Source organism: Eleutherodactylus coqui, chromosome 6 (assembly GCF_035609145.1).
Source record: "Eleutherodactylus coqui strain aEleCoq1 chromosome 6, aEleCoq1.hap1, whole genome shotgun sequence".
In the NCBI taxonomy this organism is placed as follows: domain Eukaryota; kingdom Metazoa; phylum Chordata; class Amphibia; order Anura; family Eleutherodactylidae; genus Eleutherodactylus; species Eleutherodactylus coqui.
In genome coordinates this window covers 78,424,800-78,446,232 of record NC_089842.1, presented here as the reverse complement: position 1 = coordinate 78,446,232, position 21,433 = coordinate 78,424,800, and the positions used below count along the sequence as shown (strand labels likewise).

Below are 21,433 nucleotides of genomic sequence, written 5' to 3'. Positions count from 1 at the left end.
GCAGCTTATCACCTTCATTTGCATGTAAATGAGCCTCCAGGACCTGCATGCAGAGAACAACAGGTGACCTGTTCTCTGCATTCAGCTCCTTTGTTCTGCTGCAGGGCTGCAAGCTGAATACAATATGATCAGCGGCTCCTGTAGGGAATACAGCACCATAGACAGTAAACAAAGCATGCAGTCTGTGTTATTTTCTCTCCAGCTGAACGATGGATTTTATGCACACCTAAAAATCATCGTTCAGCCGAAGAGTGACAGATGGGAGCATTTACACACAACGATTATCGCTCAAACGATAATTTTTAGCTTTTGAGTGAATTTTGAGCGATAATAATGTAATGGGCCGTTACTAGCCTGTAGTTACCAGGCTTTCTTCTTGACCCCTTTTTGTATATTGGAACCACTTTGGCAATGTGCCAACCCAGCGGTACAACCCTGGTCTCCATAGAGTCCCTAAATATAAGGAGGGGGGGGGGGGGTCATTTTATCCCCTAGCATCTCATGTGACAATTACTTTTCTTTTGTAAATATACCTAAGAATAAAAAACTATTTAATAGATTTGCCTTCCCCTCAATCCATGGTTTCTCCTGCATTATTGGGCCAGTACTCTCAGTGCAAATCCTTTTGCCATTTATAGAATTGGCAAAGAAAGCAAAAGTAACCCTAAACTATTCTCCAATCAGTATCTCTGCCTCTTCCTTGGCAGTTTTTATCTTTTTTTTTTACATCATTTGTTTTTTCCCTGTATGTTTTTACATCAGCAGCACAAATCTTATCCCTGTCCTGTTACATTTTATCTACACTGATACATTGTAATGAAGTATCAGTCTGGATTCCTGGCTTCTCAGCTCACATAGGTTTGGATTGCCTGAATAAAGATGCAACTGTAGCAAACAGCAGCTGGATAAAGAACTGCACTCATCTATGGCACCAGCAGTAGTTTGTGGAGGTCATCATAATAGAAGCTGAAAGGCTCAGAGCAACGTGCTAATTTATAAATAAAACTGAAACGTCAAATGTCGCAAAGCACAAGAATTTGCATTTCAAATGACCTTTACGCCGTAACGACGACATTTTATTAAAGGTTCGGTTTATACAAGGAAGACGTGGCTCATTCTTCAACTCAACAAAATGCAAACTGCTGTCTACAGAAAATTAGCAACAGCATCAAATCCTGTGCTTCATGCTTTCTACTCCTGTTACATCCAGAGCTGCGGTCACAATTCTTCTATCAGGCAGGCACTGTACTATATCTGCCTCTTTCTCCACTTATCAGACCTTTCCTCCTTCTCCTCTACTTCTTCCTAAACTGTCCACTTACTGGGAAAACTGCTGATGTCAGTCTTGACAGACTAACAGCCGGCCATGGCAGCAGCTCCATTCATTTCAATGGACAGACAGAAACAGCCAAGCGCAGCGCTCGGCTGTCTGTCTGTCCCACTGAAATGAATGGAGCCACGGCTGCACATGTGCGACCAGCGGCCAATTCGCTGATACTTTACGGAAATAGAGAGCAACAATGTTGCATTAAGAAATGGGAGTCAGAAATTGGACCCCCGTTTTCAGGATCAGTTGGGGTCCCAGCGGTCAGACCCCCACCAATCTATCAGTTTTCACTCATCTAGTCGATGGGTGAAAACTCTTAATTCCCTCTATTAACCAGACTACCCTTAAAGAGGTTGCCTGGAAGAAGCTCTAGTCCACATGACCCAGTGTCAGAACCAGGCTGAGATTAAGAGGTGCAGCACCACTAGAATCACTTGGTTCAGCATAAGTTTATTTCCCTGGACAACCCCTTTAAGTAAGGGCAGTTTCACTATTCTGCCATTACATATCACATTATACTCCATTCACCTCCAGAGCTGTAGTCAGTGTTCTGCCATTACATCATGTAGCAGATATCACAAATACAACAGGCAGTAATCTGATATGGAAAATAACTACATCTTACTGAATGCGCCAGGATCCAGTGCATTATAGGTGACTAGTTACATTTTAACAAAATTAGCATATTTTGAATGCAGCTCTGGATGTGACTGGAGCATAAGACCAGATGAAACTCCAGACTAGGCTAAAATCAGTCAATTAAATTAATTTGACTATTTTAATTTAGCATAATTCTGATTTTCATCAGGATAAAGAATGTGATGTTAGCCGCCAACCCTGTAGGGGGAAAGGGGGTGTATAGTTCATGGAGGTGTGTATAATACATAGCAAGCTGTAATGATTGACAGTGTAATGATTTGGGAGGGAGCTGTGACAACTGGGGAGTGTGTGTTATACATGTGTAGGACTATGATAACTGGGGAGTAATACATGAGGTAGCTGCAACAACAGGTGTAATACATGGGGAGGCTGTTACGATTGTAGGATATATAAGAAGGCTATGATGACTCAGCGTTGTATAATACATGAGGGCGATTTTGACTGGGGGGGTATAATATATGGGGTAGGATGACGAGGTATACAGCACCACCTGCTGTTTCTATCGAAGAGCCTTTGGGTGGTTTCACACCCGTGTTAGGGCTCAGTTCAGGGTTACTGTCCTGCTGCTCAGTTTTTGCAGGATGTAAAACTGAAATGAACTGCTCAGGTTTTTTTTTCCCCATTGAGAAAAAAAAAAAACTGAAGGCTTTCATTCTGCTTCAGGTTCATTTTGCTTCAGGCTGTTTGACTGAGCAGAGATGGAAACCCTGAACTGAGCCGTAACGCAGGTGTGAAACCACCCCACCAGCCAAGGTGGTCCCGGTATTAGTGTATCTTGACGCCACCAGGAAGTACTGGTGGAGTCAAGACTGACTGCCTGGTGACGCCCCTGTTTTTTTCCCTTGTCTCTGTAATCGCCAATCCTCCAGTTACTTACCCGGCCCTGGGTTCCCTGCTGCAGCTGCTTATCTCACCGAGCGCCCCACTGCAGCTGTTAGGTCCCCAGCGGTGTGTTCCTAGCTGCTACTGTTTCTGATCAACAGTCTGGCTCTCCGTTGTGTCCTGTGCGGCGCTCATGTCTGCTGACTGCCCACATGATATCTTCTGTCCTTGCTCACTTCGGCGGCTCCCCGGCCCTTACATCTGCTTGCCGCTTCTGCTGCTTTGTCACCGGACGTTCGCCGCTGCTACCTCCGATTAGCAGTGACGCTGTCCTTTTTCTCACCTGTGCGGCGGCGGGGGAACGACATCAACGGCACTGCAAGAGGTATTCATCGTTCCTCTATATATTGATTGTTGCCTGCTGTGGCCGGTTAGGGTTAGGGATGATAATACAACACGAAAGTATGTACAACTAATTATGTAAGGCTACAAGGAAAATAATCCCTAACCCTAATCTGCCACGGCAGGCAACAATCAATATACAGCGTCCTAGTAGAACCTTTCTAAAGTCAACCAATGGGGAGCTAGGGGTGTGACAGGGGCGTTACAGCTGTCAAACCCCTAGCTTCCTGGTGGTGTCAAGATACACTAATACTGGTGGTCCCATGTACTCCGCCTTCCTTCCCTGCAGTAACACCGTCTAATCACTTGCACAACACCTCTTCTGACGACAGAGAAGACACAGCAACTTCAGAAGCAGCCGCTCATCACACCAAGAAGCAAGAGTGAGCAAGTGAAACAATACTGAGATGGACACCGGATAGAAACGGTAGGTGGCGCTATTCTAACATTAGTCCTGGAATATCTGTGGTTAGAATCTTTTTTTTAATAAGTGTAAATACAAAAATATGTTTATAATGATGGGCTGGATGTAATTATAAAAAAGATTGGACCGCCCCTTAAAAACAGGGGTGCGGCCCAGACACCAAGGCCACAGTCTAAGTGCATGGGTGGGGTTTAGGGCCAGTATAGAATTCGTCTCCACCGGCAATAATGGCATATACCAGACATTATCCCTCAGCCTGCAGGTGCCTGATGCACACATCCCAAAGGGCACAGCATTGTCTATTCTAATGATCATCTGTGTCCATTTTTCCTTCATCAAAAGCTTATTGCAGAGATCGCCCCCTGTGATGATCAGAGCAGTAATAATATGGCACACTACAGCCCACCCCGCCTGCGCTGGCACCCTGAACGTTGTCCGCACATTTCTGGATAGAGTGTGAGCCAAACTAAAAAGAACATGTTTACAATGCTGGGTGAGGGGCTGTGCGCTGGGAATTTTTGGCTGGGGGTGAACAATGTAACACTTTGGATCTGGTTGCCAAGATTTAATGGGATGTAAAATGGGCAAAAGGATATAATGAAATGGTTCTGGGAACTCACAACCCCCCACCAAACACAGGGCAGATCTCCGGATGTTGCTCAGTTCCCCGAGCCAGGAGAGGGGGAGCAGCGCCTGCTGACTGCAGCCTGGTTGTGTGTACCAGCACTGGGTGACTAGTGATTAATGGGCCGATTCTTCAGGTCCAAGTAAATGATATGTGGCCAGAATATTTCTCATGTCTTGGATGTCTGATCAGTCGGTGTGCATGTATTGTACACCCCGCCCGTGCGCTGGCTGACCCGCACCACACATTGACAGCCGAGAATCAAACAAAAATGGGGCACACTCAATTTTTTTAGTCGAACTATTCGTCCAAGTAAGACTAGGCCCATGTCCAATTTGCGGACCGAAAAACATCCATGTGCACATATGCTTAAAAAAGGCTCAACTCCACCCACTACATTCTGTCATTGCCCGACCCGATCCCATCAAGGCAGCTGAGACCTATGGAGCTGTTTGCAAATGATATGCATTGAAGAACTGAATTTACTGCTCAGTTTCTTTAGGCCGGCTGCACACAACCGATGTTGAATTCTGCAGCGGACTCTGACCCTGTGCCCACCTTTTCTGTACCTTCTCTGAACTACGGATGGTCCGCACGGCGAGCCATCGGACATGTGCAGTACAGATTTTTATTTATTTTTTTAAAACCTCTGCTTTTCCCACAGTATCACCTATTGATGAAGCAAAATCTGTGACCTTTCTGCAATGTCATTGCGGATCGGACAGTTTCCATTGACTTCAGCAGTCTGCACGAAATTGGCGCAAAAATAGAACATGCTGCAATTTTTCCTCAGCGAGCGGAAAATGGCAAATGATTTCCGCTCGTGTGGAGGTAAAAAAGGTTTTTCAATAGCATGTCATGAGCCATATTTGCTGCAGAATCTGGAGGCGGACGCCCGCTGCTAATTCTGTGATGTAAATATGTCCGTGTGCAGCCGGTCATAGGCTCTTTTTAGACTCTCGTTTGCATGAGCGAGTGATGTCACCGCTAATTCGTTGGCTCTTGTGCAGGCTGTTTGCACAGGCAGATTCATCATTGACTCGTTCAACGATAATCGCTCAGTGAAAGACTAAACGAGTGCTATTTAAACGAGAAGTGAAAGAACCAACAATGATTTTTCTGCCTGCACAAAGTGGACGAGCGAGAAGTGAATAATTCTTGTTCGTCGTTCAGTCGTTGGTTCGCGTTTAGACTAGATGAGCGAAAGTGATTTTTCGATTTTTTTTTTAATGTGATGAGTGCTGATGTCACCGCCTAGGGTGCAGGGGTCGTGCAGAGCATTTAGACAGACTTCACCGCTGGATCACTGGCTTCTATGTGAAGCACTGAGTGGGGAGCATGTACGCAGAACGAGAAGCCAACGGTAGTATTTATGTAGACTGAAAGTCAGCGCTAACGACTTGCGAACGAATAGTGAGCGTTTTTTTTTGCATTTACACAGCGCGATTATCGCTCAAATTCGTTCCTTTGAGTGATAGTAGTTACAAGTAAATGGGCCACTACTCTGTAGGGTATGTCCAGATGGCGTGGATTTTCCATGCAGGCCGTCCACACGGGAGATCCACAGCATTTACAGTATCAGTGAGATTTTCATTCACATACTGAGGAGATAATCCACCCACAAGAAAGTACGAGTGTGAATTGCGCACCATTATCGGGGATAACATTTGCATTGGATTTGGAGTTGCAGAATGTTGGCTGCTGACAGCCTGCAGCAAATCCCGACCCATATGGACATACCCGTAGGGTCAAAAAAACGTATTTATGACTCATCGCGGTGTCTCTACAAGTGTGATCTCTTGCTGGCATGGGGAGACGCTCGTGCATTTGACTCCTCAGGTGCCATACAATAACCTCAGGAGGTGTGAGGCCCAGCAAGATCTCCGCACCCCCTCATACCTGTTGTAAGATTAGGGATCCTAACCTGCAGGTACCTCAGTGTCTTGGCCTCTTTATGTAGAGGCAGCACTGCATTGTGAATTCCACGTAAACAGCTCCTCATATCTCAGCTTCCTGAACCCCTGTGAGTACGATGTGCATCAAGCAGGAATAAGGGAGGCGGCAGCTGGATGCGGCAGAGTCTGGTTTGGAGTTTATATCCTTCTCAATGATAAGAACATCTGGCTGTGGTGACAACCATTGCAGTAGTCTGTGATTCTTCAGTCTCCTGTAACTGCGGAGAACCAGAAACATCAGGAGGCTCCCACATCTGTGCGGCACCGTGGAACACGTTGGTGCTATATAATTAATCAATGTCAGGACTAATTGTCCTCCCAGGACACACGGGGGTTAGAGCCGGTCACACAATCTGCTCATCTGGTGCAGGCGACATAACAGTCCAGGAGTGGAGAGGAAGAAGTGGATGTAAAGGCGGTTCTGCATTTATCCGGTGAGGCTGCGACACACTCCGTTATTAACATCGCCGACTAGTTATATCATCCTACGATAAAAATGGCGGCTAGCCACAAATACTTCCTAACCAATCAGTTTCTAGTACAGAATTAAAGGATTTGTCTTGTTGGTGGCCGTTTTTTTTTTTTTTTAAAGTTCAGCTGCAAATGTGTTAAAATAGCAAAAGCAGCGGTATTAACCCATCATCTCCTCTAGTGCTGCAGCCCCACGGTCCTCTCTGTCTTCGCTTAGGAATAGCTACCACCTGACTGATGCAGCGGTCAGGTGCTGTTCTCCTGGCATCAATGCTCCCAGCACCTGAGCGGTGCCGCCAGAAGAACGGCACCTGACCGTTGTGGCCTCCGATTGGCTGCAGCAGTCATGTGGTAGCCTAAATAAATGCCAGAACGACCGGAAAGCTGCAGCGCTGGAATACCCGGAGGAGGGGACGGCTTAAGTACCGCTGCTTTTGCCATTTTAAGCTGGACTTTAAAAAAAAAATTGTCCGGCAACCAGACAAACCCTTTAAACATCAGAAGAACAATTCATGTGACTGTGCCGTTACTTTACTGTTCCCCCCAGTAGTATTATGGCACCACTATATGGTAGCTGCTATAGGGGCATGAGATGGGCACAGGCAGAAAACAGACTCCAACATGTTAAGCCCTGGCTTCTCGCCTCTGACCATCTGCTGATCCATGACTGGTATGATTGTCCGAGGCATGGAGGGGCAGGGCTGTGTCTGGCACATTGGACACTGGCACAGCCTTCTCACTGGCAGCCGGCGCCCTCCAGGAGACACAATGTCATGCATCTCCTTCTAGAAGGCTCCGCTGGACAGCGCATGCAGGTCTGGAGCTCTCTCCATGGTCCTGAGACCAGTCCTCGCCATCACTCACACCGCTGCATTATTAACCCCGCAAGTGCCCACTGCTGCCTTGTTCCTTCTCGCTCTTCTCCAGTCACCTAGCTGTGATTATATTTTTTTCTCTGCTCCCGTCTCCCTGGCATGATATACAATCAATCTCTTGCCCAGAAAGTGATTGTGTGCTAAGGAACGGCCACCGAATCTGCACTTCTCACACGCACTTCATACAGATCATTGCTTACTGCAGGCAAAGGCTGATTTCCCCAAACTATATTTGTCTTCTACCGTCTGCTCCATATGGCGCGCTCACAGGTTATATAAAGAGGGGAGAAGAGGTGGTGCGTCCGCCGGGAGGGTGCAGGAGCGACTGTCATGTCTGTGCCAATCCTCCGACATCAACTGCTTCATTTCAATAGTTAACAAAGTAATGCGGCAGCCAGACATGAGATGTGTCATCACGGCAAATTCATCGAGTGACAACAATCTCTCTTCATCAATCTCTGTCATTAGGCTCTGCCTTTGTGCTGACATCTTTTATATGACACACAGTGATAACGGGAAGTCACAACCACAAATCGCAGATTTAAAGGGACATCTCCCCGCAGCGCTACCGGATTACATGTGGATCCACGGACTCCGGCGCCCCCACAACATGGACATCCTAGAACAGCTGCAAATAAATGCATCCTCCTGCTAATGCGAAGAGACGAGGCGCATCCAGCAGCCGCCACGGCTCAACGAGGGCGCCGCAGCTTATAATGATGGTCAGACTAAAGACAATTACAAGTATGACCAGAGATACAAAAAGAATGAAGCTCTCCCCAAACACTGATATACATTTCAAATATGGATAACCTAATATATATGTTACCTGCAGTCCTATGTAACACCGTGTACAGATACTAGTAGATAGGGTACCTTTACACGGGTTTATTAACACTTAAACAGTGATTTTCAGCAATAGTCATCCGGTTTACCCACAGCCACCAACAGCGCACTAAGTGAGAAATCGCTCAGTAGTCTCTAGTCGCTTCATTCCAGCTTATTCGATTTTGAACGACGGCCCGCTCGCAGTGAATGGAGCCCGGTGGCCGGAAGAGACCCCCAGCGTGCTCTGCCTCCACTTGCTGAATGGCTATCACTCCTATGTGAAAGTACAGGAGCGATCGTCATTGGGGCGGCTGTGGGGTGCTTATAGTTGTCCCATGCACAGGGACATTTACCTGCAGCCCTATGTAACACAGCGATAACTAATGCAGTCCTATGTGCTGTAAAGGTTCCCTTTACACGGGACAACTGTCAGGTGCATAAGCGTGCGACAGCCATCTATGTTGCCCGACTAGCGCTCCTCCACTTTACAGAGGCGCGAGTGTCGTTCAAGTCTATGGAGGTGAAACAGCCAGGATCGTTCCCGCCACCCACCTCCATTCACAGTAGATCAGAGTCGCCCATGGATCGGGAGCCGCTTAGTGCTGCTAAAAAGCAAACAACTCCCAAGAGGTGAGCGATTTCTTGCTCAGTGCCCTGGCGGCAGCTGCGGGTACAGAGGGTGATTATTGCCGGAATTCGGTGTTTCCATCAAGAATTCCAAGTTGTAATCGGCCCGTGTAAAAGGTACCTTAACACCACAGATAACACAGAGATAAATCACTACAGGTAATGTAGTAGATGTTACATACAGTCTTACAGCACAGTAATAACTGAGTGTAGCAGATTATAACGGCGCTCTTCTGGGTACTTTTACAGTCGCTGGAGGTGAATCGCATTGGGGATCTCTTCTGGCCGCCTCCATTCACTGTGAACAGGGAGTCCTTCCAACATGAGCGACGGCCTGCTTACACTGAGTGAGTCGCTCGCTGGTTGTTCTGTTTCAGTGAGCGACTGATTAATGATTTGTCACCGATTACCCTGTTGGGAAAATTGTCACTTAAAATACCTTGTTTCAGCCATTTTTCAGAGGATAGTTGGCCAGTGTAAAAGCACCCTAAAACAGATAACACACAGTGATATCGGAGTGCAGATAATGTCAGAAAGGTTATCTGCGGTCCTATGCAACACCACAAAGACAGCGACAATCCCGAACACAGACGGTACTATGTACAAGTTAACACGACAGAGAGATGTGACGCTCTTAAAGTGTTGGGGCTCATTCACACGAACGCACGTGCCCCGCATATTGCGTGCACAGCATGTACAGGCGTATTTGCTATGCATATTAGAGCCCCACTGCCTATATTGGCATGTAATATGCATCAAAACAGGACATACTGCGTTTTGCAATAGGCACGTGAAAAATAAAACGCATGTGTGAGTGGGGCCTAGCAGAAATCAACCGGCTTTTAGCACCACGTAATACGATTGTGAAAAATACGCGGGGGCGCATACTCTCGTGTGATGGAGCCCTAACATTCGTGTACATGCAGTCGGGACTAAATACACGGAGGACGCGCTCCACCTCTTCTCACAGCGCCAATTCCTCCAGAGAACTAGAGAAAATTATTTATCCTCATTAGATGCACCCGGCGCGGCAGAGAATGACCAGTCCCCCCCGGCGGCTCCGGTGAGGAGGGGGGGCAGTGGGATACTGCGGAAGGATATGTGTCCCAATCATCCACTGTCAGCAGGTGATTGACACGTCCCATCTGTCTCCATTTTCATGTCGCTGCTCTCATTGTACCGTATCTGATTTGTCAGAATGTCTCATAACCTTGTCAGCCAGAGGCGTCCGATAATCCCCAGAAACACAGACATTGTTATTCTCACTAAAATCTAATATCTGATAAGTCTGACTATGTACACGGAATGTACTAAACAGCGGCCAGACCAATAATGTGCGCCGTGATGACTACGTGGACCCGAAGCGGAGAACCTCAAACACCGCACTCACCGTTATGGTCAGATGTGGTAAGAGACATAAGGTCAGGTGACCAGATCGTCCCAGGGTCAAAAGTGGGGCAGAGGGGTGTGGTCAGGGACGGGGCTTACCATGACCTATGATTTTACCTCTGTTGCTAAAAAAAAAAAAATAGAGGGCCATTTCGAAAAAGACAGGGAGCAAATCCTGCAGCATATCTGCATCCAATAAACAGCCAAAATCCGTACCATAGGTGCGGATTTTGCTATGTGGCACTCCCCCTTACCTCTTCCATAGGCTTCCCGCTGTCAGCGCTCCCCAGGTTCCACAGGAGGTGAAGGGGAGCGCCGCATGGCATGAAATCAGCTTCAGGTACACAACTGATTTCCAGTCAAAATCCACACTAATCGTACATATTTTGACTGTTTTTGGGATGTGCTGTGGAATTTGCCATAGGACACTCGGTGCTGCTGCGCATAGAAATGTAAGCGCTGGGACTCCTTCTCCCTTCTCCTCTCCTCCTGAAGAACCAAGGAGGAGAGGTCAGGGGAGGAGGATCCCAGATGCACACACTGCCGTCAGTGTGTGCATCCCACAACAGCACCGTTGAGCAATTATCAGCCAGAAAAGCCGCAACACCCCTGCTGGTAATCACCTTAATGGTGAGCAGACGTCCTGAAAGTGGGACAGATGTCCTGAAAGCATGTCAAAAGGCTGTCCTGCTTAGGGACCATGAAGAAAGCGGGACACAGGGTCCTAAATCGGGACATCTGCTCACCTTACATAAGTGTCCAATATACAGATGACACAGGAAGTTTGCACCAGCACAGTACCACCAGGTTAGCAGCACACCATTGCTATATAATGATGCAACAGGTAACAAGCTTGGAGGCGGCAGGGAACAAGAATGGGGACAGCCCTCAGTTCTAGCAGAAAGGACCATCTTGGTGTAACTTGCACAAAGAGCAATAAAAGAATTACACGTGGCACGGAACAAGTTGCCACCACCGCTTCATAATGGAACATCGCATGACTGCTGGTGCAATTCTTGCAGGGACTTATCCAACACACAAGCTATCCTCCCCCATACATAACAAGCTATCATACAGAACAATCACATTTGAACACTAACGTGGGGCAAACACCCTGAAACGGCTGTCTGTGTATGGATTTGGGCTTGGCTTTCAATTCTCAGTCATTGTTATGAGGTTTGTAGAAAGAGTCTAACATTGACTTGCAGGAATGCTGCCTTCCAATAGGTGGTGCTGCAGAGGTATTATTCCAGCTCCCTTATTTGCATAGTACCCAGAGGAGCCTTATAAGTCTCCTTACTCACTCACCTTCTAGGTGCTCTCTCTAAGGAGAACCGATAGCATTCATAACCTGATACAGAAATGGGCACTAGGGGACATTCAAAGGGGTTCACCTGTGAAAGCAAAGCAGAGTCCAAGGGCAAATGAGTTCCCTATTGACTGCAGTCATGTGGGATAACCAAATTCCCAGTCACAGTAGACACAGGTGGGAGGGCGTGCAGGAGGGTACAGGTTTGGGTAAATAGTGACCCCCAGGGAATAATGCAAACACAAGTGTATAGATTCCATAAGAGTGACAGCCCGCTGACCAGAAAATACCCTAAACATTGCACCTACAGGCTGGCCACTGTCGCCGTATACACGAGGAGTCGGGTCACAGTTTGGGCTCCTGGTCACCTTGTATGGTTAAACATGACCTTACAGCCCCCACATACCCCTACTCACTTATCGTGGCTCAGAGCTCTCTATATAAGTGAGCTATTACAGTCTGCACCGCCGCACGCTGGCACGTATTTCAGGGTTAATCGTCATCACGCTCTTGCCATTGCGGCTCCAGTATATAACGCGCTGGCGGTATGGGAAGCGTATAATTGATGTTTACAGCATTACAGCTGTCTGATTGCAGAGAATGAGAAGCCGGATGTTGGGCACAGGTAGCGCTGAACTTCGGGGGAGGCTGCAGCGTAGGAAGTGTACACAGACTGTAAACAGCAGCGTAATTACCCACATTCTCGCACATACACTGGATTTCAGTACATTCATGTGGAAATAAGACAGAGGCTGTACAATAGCCGGCATTGTGAAGAGACATTACACCAACCATCAGTCTCCGGGGTGCACTGCCCTCCATACAGCCCCCCTGACACTGTCAGCCAGCCCGGAGATGCTGCTCAGCTCTAACAAGTGCAGGAGTAATTAATGAGGGTAATAGGATCATCCTGGCTTCCAACTACAGCTGCAGAGGAAACAGCAGCTATTGCCAGGCCAGAGGCTATGCTGCAAGGAGGGCGGCACACAACACATCCTGCATGTACCAAGTCTTCATGCCCTCAGCAATCAACTGCTAAATAAATAATATTGTTAGGATTGTTAGCAACCCCAAAAACTGTGCCAGATAGCATGCCTGAAAACAATTGGCGCAAGCAACTAGTGCTTCACACGATAGAAGTGCCTTCCTGTGGATCCCACACAATAATCACGATCCTGTCAGTGCCCTTCTTAGTGTCCCATACAACAGCAGTGCCCTCTGGGTGCTCCCACACAGCACATTTCTCCTTTTGCCCCCCTCCATAGTAATAATACCCACGGGTGTGCCCCTCACAAAGTAATTTCCCCTTTGTGTCCTTTAGGTAATTTAATAATACTGCCTAGACAGTAATAATTTGCATTGTGCACCGTAGCAAGTGTGCCCTTTTTTGTGTCTATACATTAATAGTGTCCATTGAAAATAATTATGTAATTTGTGTGCCCCTTTGAGGGTAATAATACACCCAAGTGTCCCCTTAAGAAGTAACAATGCTCCATGAGAGTCCAAAAACAGTCATTTTTGCTGACTGAACCGAACCTTAATCCCCAGAAGAGTGTAACCATTCCTTTTCTGGTCTGCACAGTAAGTGACCCGGCGTAGGCAGCGCAATGCAGCGACATCACACTGCCTGCGCCAGGATGCTGACATTTCATACATGGACCCAGCAGCATCCTGCAATCTACCAGACAGAGAGCTTATACAGATGGAAGTGGCACCTGGGGATCTAGGACCAAGTTTGTTGTATGTGCCACAACCAGCGATGGCAGACTTTAGCCATGTGTGACTCATGTAGTTGTACAGGGAGCTGACCAACTTGTAGATAGGGGTGTTGACAAGAGGGCAGGAAGCCATACGAGGCAGAAGAGGTCATTGTTGGGCCCCTGCCCCTCCGTGCAGCATAGCTGAAGAAACTTCATCACACACATCATGCTGCTGCCTCACCTGACGGTCCTACTTCTCCCCCGTCTCCTGCTCTCTGCTACATTTGAGCAAGTACAGAACTGAAGCCAGAAGAGGAGAAAAAAGGGCTGTGCAAGTCAGGCAGCAGTGTGATAAGAGTAATGAAGGTTCTTCTGCTCTGCTTGATAGAGGTGCCGACATTATGGACTGGAGTGGCCAGAGGGCTCTATCACTTGGTGGGGGCTCCATTAGTTGGTGGAGGCACAGTGGATGCTCTACTACTTCGTGGGGGCCCAGAGAGTGCTCCATTACTTGCTGAGGGCACAATCAATTTGAGGGGCCATAAGGTGCACCATCACTTTGAAGGGACACAAAGGTTGTATTACTTTTGGAAGGCATTAAGTGGGCATTATTACCTTGTGAGAAGGGAGCACAAAGGGATATTATTTGTCTGTGGGGTCACAAAGGAGGCATTATCTCTTGTGGTGGGCACCATGGACAAAGCTAAAGGATCATGGGTCCGGATGCAACAGCTTGTCTTGGGACCCCCCAACTTCTCTTTACCCCTTAACGCAGAGGCGTAACTTGAAGCTCCTGGGCCCTAAAGCAAAACCTTAACAGGGCCCCAACTATAATGTTTTATTCATAGTACTGGGCTCCCTATATGGAGAAGAGAGACCTTATGGGCCCCCTAAGGGGCAACCACATCCCCTATAGTTACGCCAGTGGTTTGAGGCATTACCATGGGGAGGCAAGAATTGGGGCATTGAGAATAGTGACATGATGGCAAAAGTGTGTAGAGAAGAGTCGTGTCTAAAATAAGTCTTCATGGTGGTCTGGGCCCAAATAGAAAGTCAAAGAAAAAGTGGATGGCTGCAATCACAGATAACATCACCAATCATAAAAAATGTCATCTGTGATCGCTGAAGGTAACTGCACTGTAATCACTATCACTGTGTAGAACTGGTATGTGACTCATGTCTAGACTGTATTATTTAGAAGTATACAAGAGATGAGTTGCTATATCTGAGCCCAGTGTGTTATAAAAGTTGAAGCTGTCTCATATATACACTGCCTCTAATACATATATAATTTTTTTATGTTGTACAGTGTGGGCATATTTTTATTTGGGGGCACAGAATGGGGCATATTTTTATTCAGGCAGCACTGTATGTGACATTTATTTTTAGGCGCACAGTGTAGGACTGTGCTGCAAAAACGAGGAGCAGAAGACATCGGGTTGGCAAACTCTGCAGAGAAGAGACAGAGCCAGAAGTCATCATGGTGCTGTGAACGAGATGGAGAAGAAAAGAGAGCAACTCCAATTAGAGATGACATCACTTGTGAGTCACTGAATGTCATTGCTTACTTTGCCAGTGACTGCGTCTAATCAGTCATGTAATCACTCCTGTGGTCTGCATAGTAAGGAGGGGTGATAGGATTCCAAAGGTCCTGTTACATGGACCAACAGGCAGGCGTTTTAAACAAGCACCAATCAAGGAGATCAGCACTAATGTAATGTCTTTACATAGACCAATGCCAGCTGTTTTGGAGATCATTAATCAATAAAGGACTATTCTTATCTCGGCTTTTCTTGGCCCCGCTGGGAAACCACTTCTATACTACGAAAATAGCCGAGTTGTTCAGCACAGCGCTGTTGCTGCAGCTCCCATTGAAGTGAATGGGAGCTTTGGAAATGGCATAGCACAGTGCACTACGCTGTTTCTGTCGCTCTCATTCACTTCAATAGGAGCTACAGAAATAGCGCTACACTTCAGGGCTCAGCTATTTTTGACAGGTGATTGGAAAAAGGGGGCCAGGTTTTTCCATTTTGGCCACAAAAAGCCGAGATAGGAACACCCCATTAATACAGTCGGCAGCACATCCTCCATTCACACAGGGAGATGTACTGCTGATGTCATAAATGACCCAATCAGCCAATGAGTCAGCAAGTGGCTAATGATCCATTTCCATGCTCACACTGGGCAATGATTGGGTGAACAAGCATTCTACTGATTGCTTATTCCTGATTACTGCCCATATAAATAGGAACAGCCCCCATTATACCTGTTACAGTTACACTGGGAGATGTAGTTTTACATAGTGCAAAATCATAGGGCAGCGGGCTGAGCTAACTTTGCAAACTGATTTCTATACTGAGCTGGATTCCAATGCAATACTTATGCACCGACCTGGATACTAGTCCAATATATATTTACTGAGCTGTCTGGTTCAGACATGCTACTATTTTCCTACATCCAAGAATATATGCAGGCTGCTCATTAGGGCAATATATTATGTTTTTCTTATGACAGGTAAGGAGCATCAAAAAAAAAAAAATGTTTGCACATGGAGCCATCTAGACTAAGGCCGACCCTGCTCACAGCGACTACAGCAGCCACCTTCCAGTATATTCTGCCCACTACCTGAGAGCAGCAGCAATCTGTAGGGATTATGATGCTAAAGAAAAGTTATCACACAATTCTAACTAGAGAGTATTCACCCCTGACACACCCCAATACCATATTATATAAGTATAGTGTATAGTCTATCACTACAACTAGAACGCCAGAGGTTTATAATACACTAAATACCATACCTGGTTTCTCCGAAAATAGGACCTACCCTGAAAATAAGCCCTAACTGCATTGCAAGAAAAAAAAGCAATACATTACCTAGCAGGCGCAGTCCGGGTCCTCATCTCTGGAGCTTTAGCACACTTGCTTGTAGCCCTTGGCCGCCCACAGAAGATCGCTTTCTGGTTATGGGATTCATGAATCCCGCCATAAGGAAGCGATGGCTCTGATTGGCTGAGCAGCGCTTGAGAACCAATCATTGCAGCGTTCCATGAACCAATGTGATAGCTGTGATTGGTTCATCGAGTGCTGCATTGATGGGCTGAGTAGCACTTAAGAACCAATCACAGCCATCGCGATGTGGAGGCGGGATTTATGAATTGGCCAATCAATGCCGCGCCTCAGCCAATTCATAAATCCACAAGACGATGCCTGTGATTGGTTCATCAAGCGCTGCATTGATTGGCTGAGCAGCGGTCGAAGAACCGAATCACAGCCATCGCATTGTGGAGGTGGGGTTTATGAATTTGCTGAGCCGTGGCATTGATTGGCCAATTCATAAATCCCACCTCCACAACATGATGGCTGTGGCTGGTTCTCGAGCGCTACTCAGCCAATCAATGCAGTGCTCGATAAACCAATTACAGCCATTGCATTGGTTCATTGCGTGCTGCATAGAACGTCTGATCAGCGCTCGAGAACTAATCAGAGCCATATGAGCCATATAAGACGACCCCCGACTTTTCGTCTTATATGCCAGGAATACAGTGTGAAAAAAAGAAAAATCAATACTCACCTCCCGCGGCGCTGCTGCAGGCTGTTGCTCCCCCGTGCACGCTGGCAGAGCATTGCTTTCTGCAAGCGGGGCTTGAATGCCCCGCCTCCAGAAAGCTAATGCTCTGATTGGCTAACTTAGTCTGGTGTTAGCCAATCACAGCCATTCATGACATTATTGAATGGCTGTGATTGGCTAACGCCAGACTAAGTTAGCCAATCAGAGCATTAGCTTTCTGGAGGCGGGGCATTCAAGCTCCGTTTGCAGAAAGCAATGCTCTGCTGGCGTGCTTGGGAGAGCGACAGCCTGCAGCAGCGCCGCGGGAGGTGAGTATTCTTTTTTTTTTCCGGACACTGTATACCCCCCGACAACAGCCGTATAAGACAACCCCCAACTGCAGAGCAGATTTTTCAGGGTTAAAAGGTCGTCTTATACACCAGAAAATACGGTACATATCACACAGCACCGGCCTCGTCTGTACAACCAAGTCTTAAAGGGATTCTGTCATCAGATTCACGGGTAGCATGAGCCCGAGACAGGGACGTCTGTTGCCCCCGTAGAGGTTTTATTCTGAAAGGTTGAAGTGTTTTAGAATAAATACACTTTGAAGTTTGACTCAGATTTGCTCAGAGTCACGGGGGCGGACGGTATTGGCTCCTTCTGCCCGCTACATGAAGACTGACAGCCCCTCTCCATACACACCAAAGGGGAGAGAGCTGTCAGTCTACATGATGAAGGTGGGGAGAGGCCGGAGCGGCCCGCCCCCGTGACTCGGACTTCACCTCTGAATCAAACTTCAAAGTGTATTCATTCTAAAACACTCCATGGGGCAACAGGCATCCCTGCCTCAGGCTCATGCTGCCCGTGGTTCTATAGCATGCACTATAGATATATAATATCACCACAAACTGCCTCCCCATACAGCCAGACCTCCAATATATAACGTACATGCATACATTGTACTTCTATAATATCATCACAGCCCATGTCCCCTCTATACAGCTAGACCCCAGAGGTCTACATCAGGGCTCGCCTTAGGGGCATGTGACCTGTGTGGCTGCGCAGGGCTCAACACCCTTCTCACATAAAGGGGGCGCTATCTCTGTAACAATTAGTGAGAGTGGCTGACAGCTGTACAGTACATTGCTGCAGAAGGAGCGGCAAGCAGGGACTGATGACCTGTCAGTTTACGGAGGAAGCCGCTAACCTTTTATATGTCAGCTACCCACATGCTCTTTTATAGAGAAGACGACGACTCCAACTCCACTGCTCTGTCAAGAATCCCGCAGAGGACTCTCACTACTTCTAGCTTGGGATAGGAGAGCTACAAAGCAGGAAAGTCCATCGTCTACGTCTGACAGGAAATTGGCTAAGAGGAACAGCCACATGGAGGAAGATCATCCACAGCTCCACAAGAACAGGTAGAACTGTACGGTATACGTCTTATCATAACCTTCCTGTTCCATCTTATTCAATGTGCTTGGCCTCTTTAATATGGAAGTACTGTATATGGAGGGATCTCAGCACTTTATAAGGGACAATATGAATTTGGCCCTGCATTTATATTACTTGGGCACTATATGACGCTATTACTTGACTAATGTATGGCCTTATATATTATGCTTATAACATAGCGCCTTCTTCACATGGGGTCTGCCTTGCTTAATAGCACTTTTTAGATTGTATTTTCTGGTATCAGCTTGATTTTCTTGATGATTATTGTGCGTATAGGGGGGGGGGGGGGGGGGATAAAGACTCCAATACAATATATCATCCAACCTCATATATAATACACACATAGCATATACTTATAAACTGTGCTTATTTAATATCTCCACAGAACCTGCCCTATCTATACCTCCAGAGGTATATAATGCACATATAGCATACACTTATACATTGTACACATAATATCACCACAGACCCTGTCCATTCTAAACAGCCAGACTTTCAGATGCGTATGATACACATATAATATAAACTTATACATTGTTCTTTTTAATCACCACAGACGCCCCCTCTATACAGCCAAACTTTCAAAAGTATATAATACACATATAACATAGACGGTACTTATACATCACTACAGGCACTGTCCCATCTATACAGCCAAACCCTCAGAAGTATATGATACACATATAGCATATACTTATACACTGTACATTTATATCACCACGCCCCCCATTCTCTAAAGCCAGACCTCCAGAAGGTATATAATACACATATACGGTGTACTTGTAGATCACAACACACCCTGTCCTCTCTATACAATCAGACCTCCAAAAGGTGTAGTACACATATGTATGTACAGTGTATAGGAGTATGTTATATCACCACAGACCCACCTTTCCATATAGCCAGACCTTCAGAGGTATATAATACACATATAGCATACCTATACACTGTACATATGTAATATCCCTACCGACCCTGCCCCCCTAAACAGCCAGACCCCAGAGGTATATGATACATATGTAATAATGTAATACATAGTTATACAATGTACTTTCCCACAGACACTCCCTTTCAGGGTTGCCAACTGTCCAGAGATTCCTGGACGGTCTGTAGAAATAGGGCACGGTTTTCAGGTGTCCATGAAAAATATTACATGTATCTGTGATTTTTTTTTGAGGCCGGAGGTACTTGTACAGGTTATTACACAGTTTCCAACAAGTGCTGGTAGTTATGTCTGTATCTGACCTACAAACATGTAGCACTTATAGTCTTTAGCATTCAATGCGGTTTTTGACGTATTTGTAAAAAATGTTAGCGGTCAGTCATTTTTGGATAAGTTGTGCAGGAAAACTAAAAATTCAGGTTGGCAACCCTCGCCCCACTGTACAGCCAGAAGTATATGTTACATATATTATATAATATTGCCGGAGACCCTCGCCCCACTGTACAGCTAGAAGTATATGTTACATATATAATACTTCTATAATATTGCCGGAGACCCTCGCCCCACTGTACAGCTAGAAGTATATGTTACATATATAATACTTATATAATATTGACCCTCCTGCCTCTATACAACCAGAAGTATACAATATATACTTATATTACCATACACCTGTATAGCCAGACCTCCAGAAGTGCAGGTCCAGTGTATAAGTATATATATCCCCAGACACACAACCATATTACCCAACCTGCAGAGGTGTGTGATACACATGTAACATACAATGCACATATAGAATGACCCCTTATATGTCACCCCCTTACCTGAGGATGGCGCTGTCCCCCTGCCGCACCGTCACGTTGTCCATGGCTTTGGGAAAGCCGGCGTCCCCGCTCCGCACCGGCACTCCTGCGGGCACAAGAAAGAGCAGCCTGAGACACAGGGCGAGCAGCCACCTCCAGGGGGCGACGACCCCCATCATCCTGCCCCCTCCCCCGCCCGCCGACAACCAGACACAGCGCAGCTGACACCGACAACAGCAGCACCAGGGGCCCCCGGGGCTCTTCCTGCTACATGTCTCCGGCAGCCGCTCACTGACTGCCGGGGACTGTGTGTGACTGAGGGGCTCTGCCTGCTCTGCGCTCCCGCCGCCTCCTCCTCCTCTCCCCGTCGCCACCGCCTGACTGACCCTCCTCCGTCTCCTCCTCTCTGTGCTCCCCTCCTTCTGCTCCTCACCTGTAGCTCCTGAGGGTCCGGGGCCCCTGCACCCCTACCTGCCCCCCGAGGGTCCTGCCTTGTGTCTGCGGAGGGATACAGTGCCATACATACAGGCAGCTAGTGGCAGCAAGATCTAGTGCCCTATACTGTAGAGATATAGGAGCAGCCCTGCCATATAGAGACGGGGAGGAGGACATATAGAATAGTATATAGTGGTCTGTACCGAGAATATATATGGTGATCATGTTATATACATATAGTGTCAGGCAGATACAGTGCTCTATACAGTCTATAGTTATAATGGTGTGTGTGTATATATAATATATGTGTGTCAGACAAATAGTGTCCTATATAGAGTAGTCTATAGTGATAATGGTATATACATATAGTGTCATAGAGATAGTGTCCTATATAGAGTAGCCTATAGTGATAATGGTATATACATGTAGTGTCATACAGATAGTGTCCTATATAGAGTAGTCTATAGTGATAATGGTATATATATATAGTGTCATACAGATAGTGTCCTATATAGAGTAGTCTATAGTGATAATGGTATATACATATAGTGTCATACAGAGAGTGTTCTATACAGGGTAGTCTATAGTGATAATGGTATATACATATAGTGTCATACAGATAGTGTTCTATACAGGGTAGTCTATAGTGATAATGGTATATACATATAGTGTCATACAGATAGTGCTCTATACAGGGTAGTCTATAGTGATAATGGTATATACATATAGTGTCATACAGATAGTGCTCTATACAGGGTAGTCTATAGTGATAATGGTATATACATATAGTGTCATACAGATAGTGCCCTATATAGAGTAGTCTATAGTGATAA

General features: G+C 46.5%; 1 protein-coding gene across 13 annotated transcripts in view; it reads right to left on the bottom strand.

Moving 5' to 3' along the window:
* The window catches only part of LOC136632264 (protein CEPU-1-like), a 659,300-nt gene that overhangs the window by 251,994 nt on the left and 385,873 nt on the right, over positions 1 to 21,433 (bottom strand). For 11 of the 13 annotated variants that reach the window (XM_066607019.1, XM_066607021.1, XM_066607025.1 and 8 more), the window contains exon 2: positions 20,187 to 20,271. In XM_066607019.1, the coding sequence (XP_066463116.1) occupies positions 20,187 to 20,271 (85 nt within the window). Of the gene's footprint in view, positions 1 to 20,186; positions 20,272 to 20,397; positions 20,503 to 20,598; positions 20,618 to 21,433 lie in introns of those variants that run through there. The other 2 variants (XM_066607024.1, XM_066607023.1) reach the window with 2 other exon arrangements.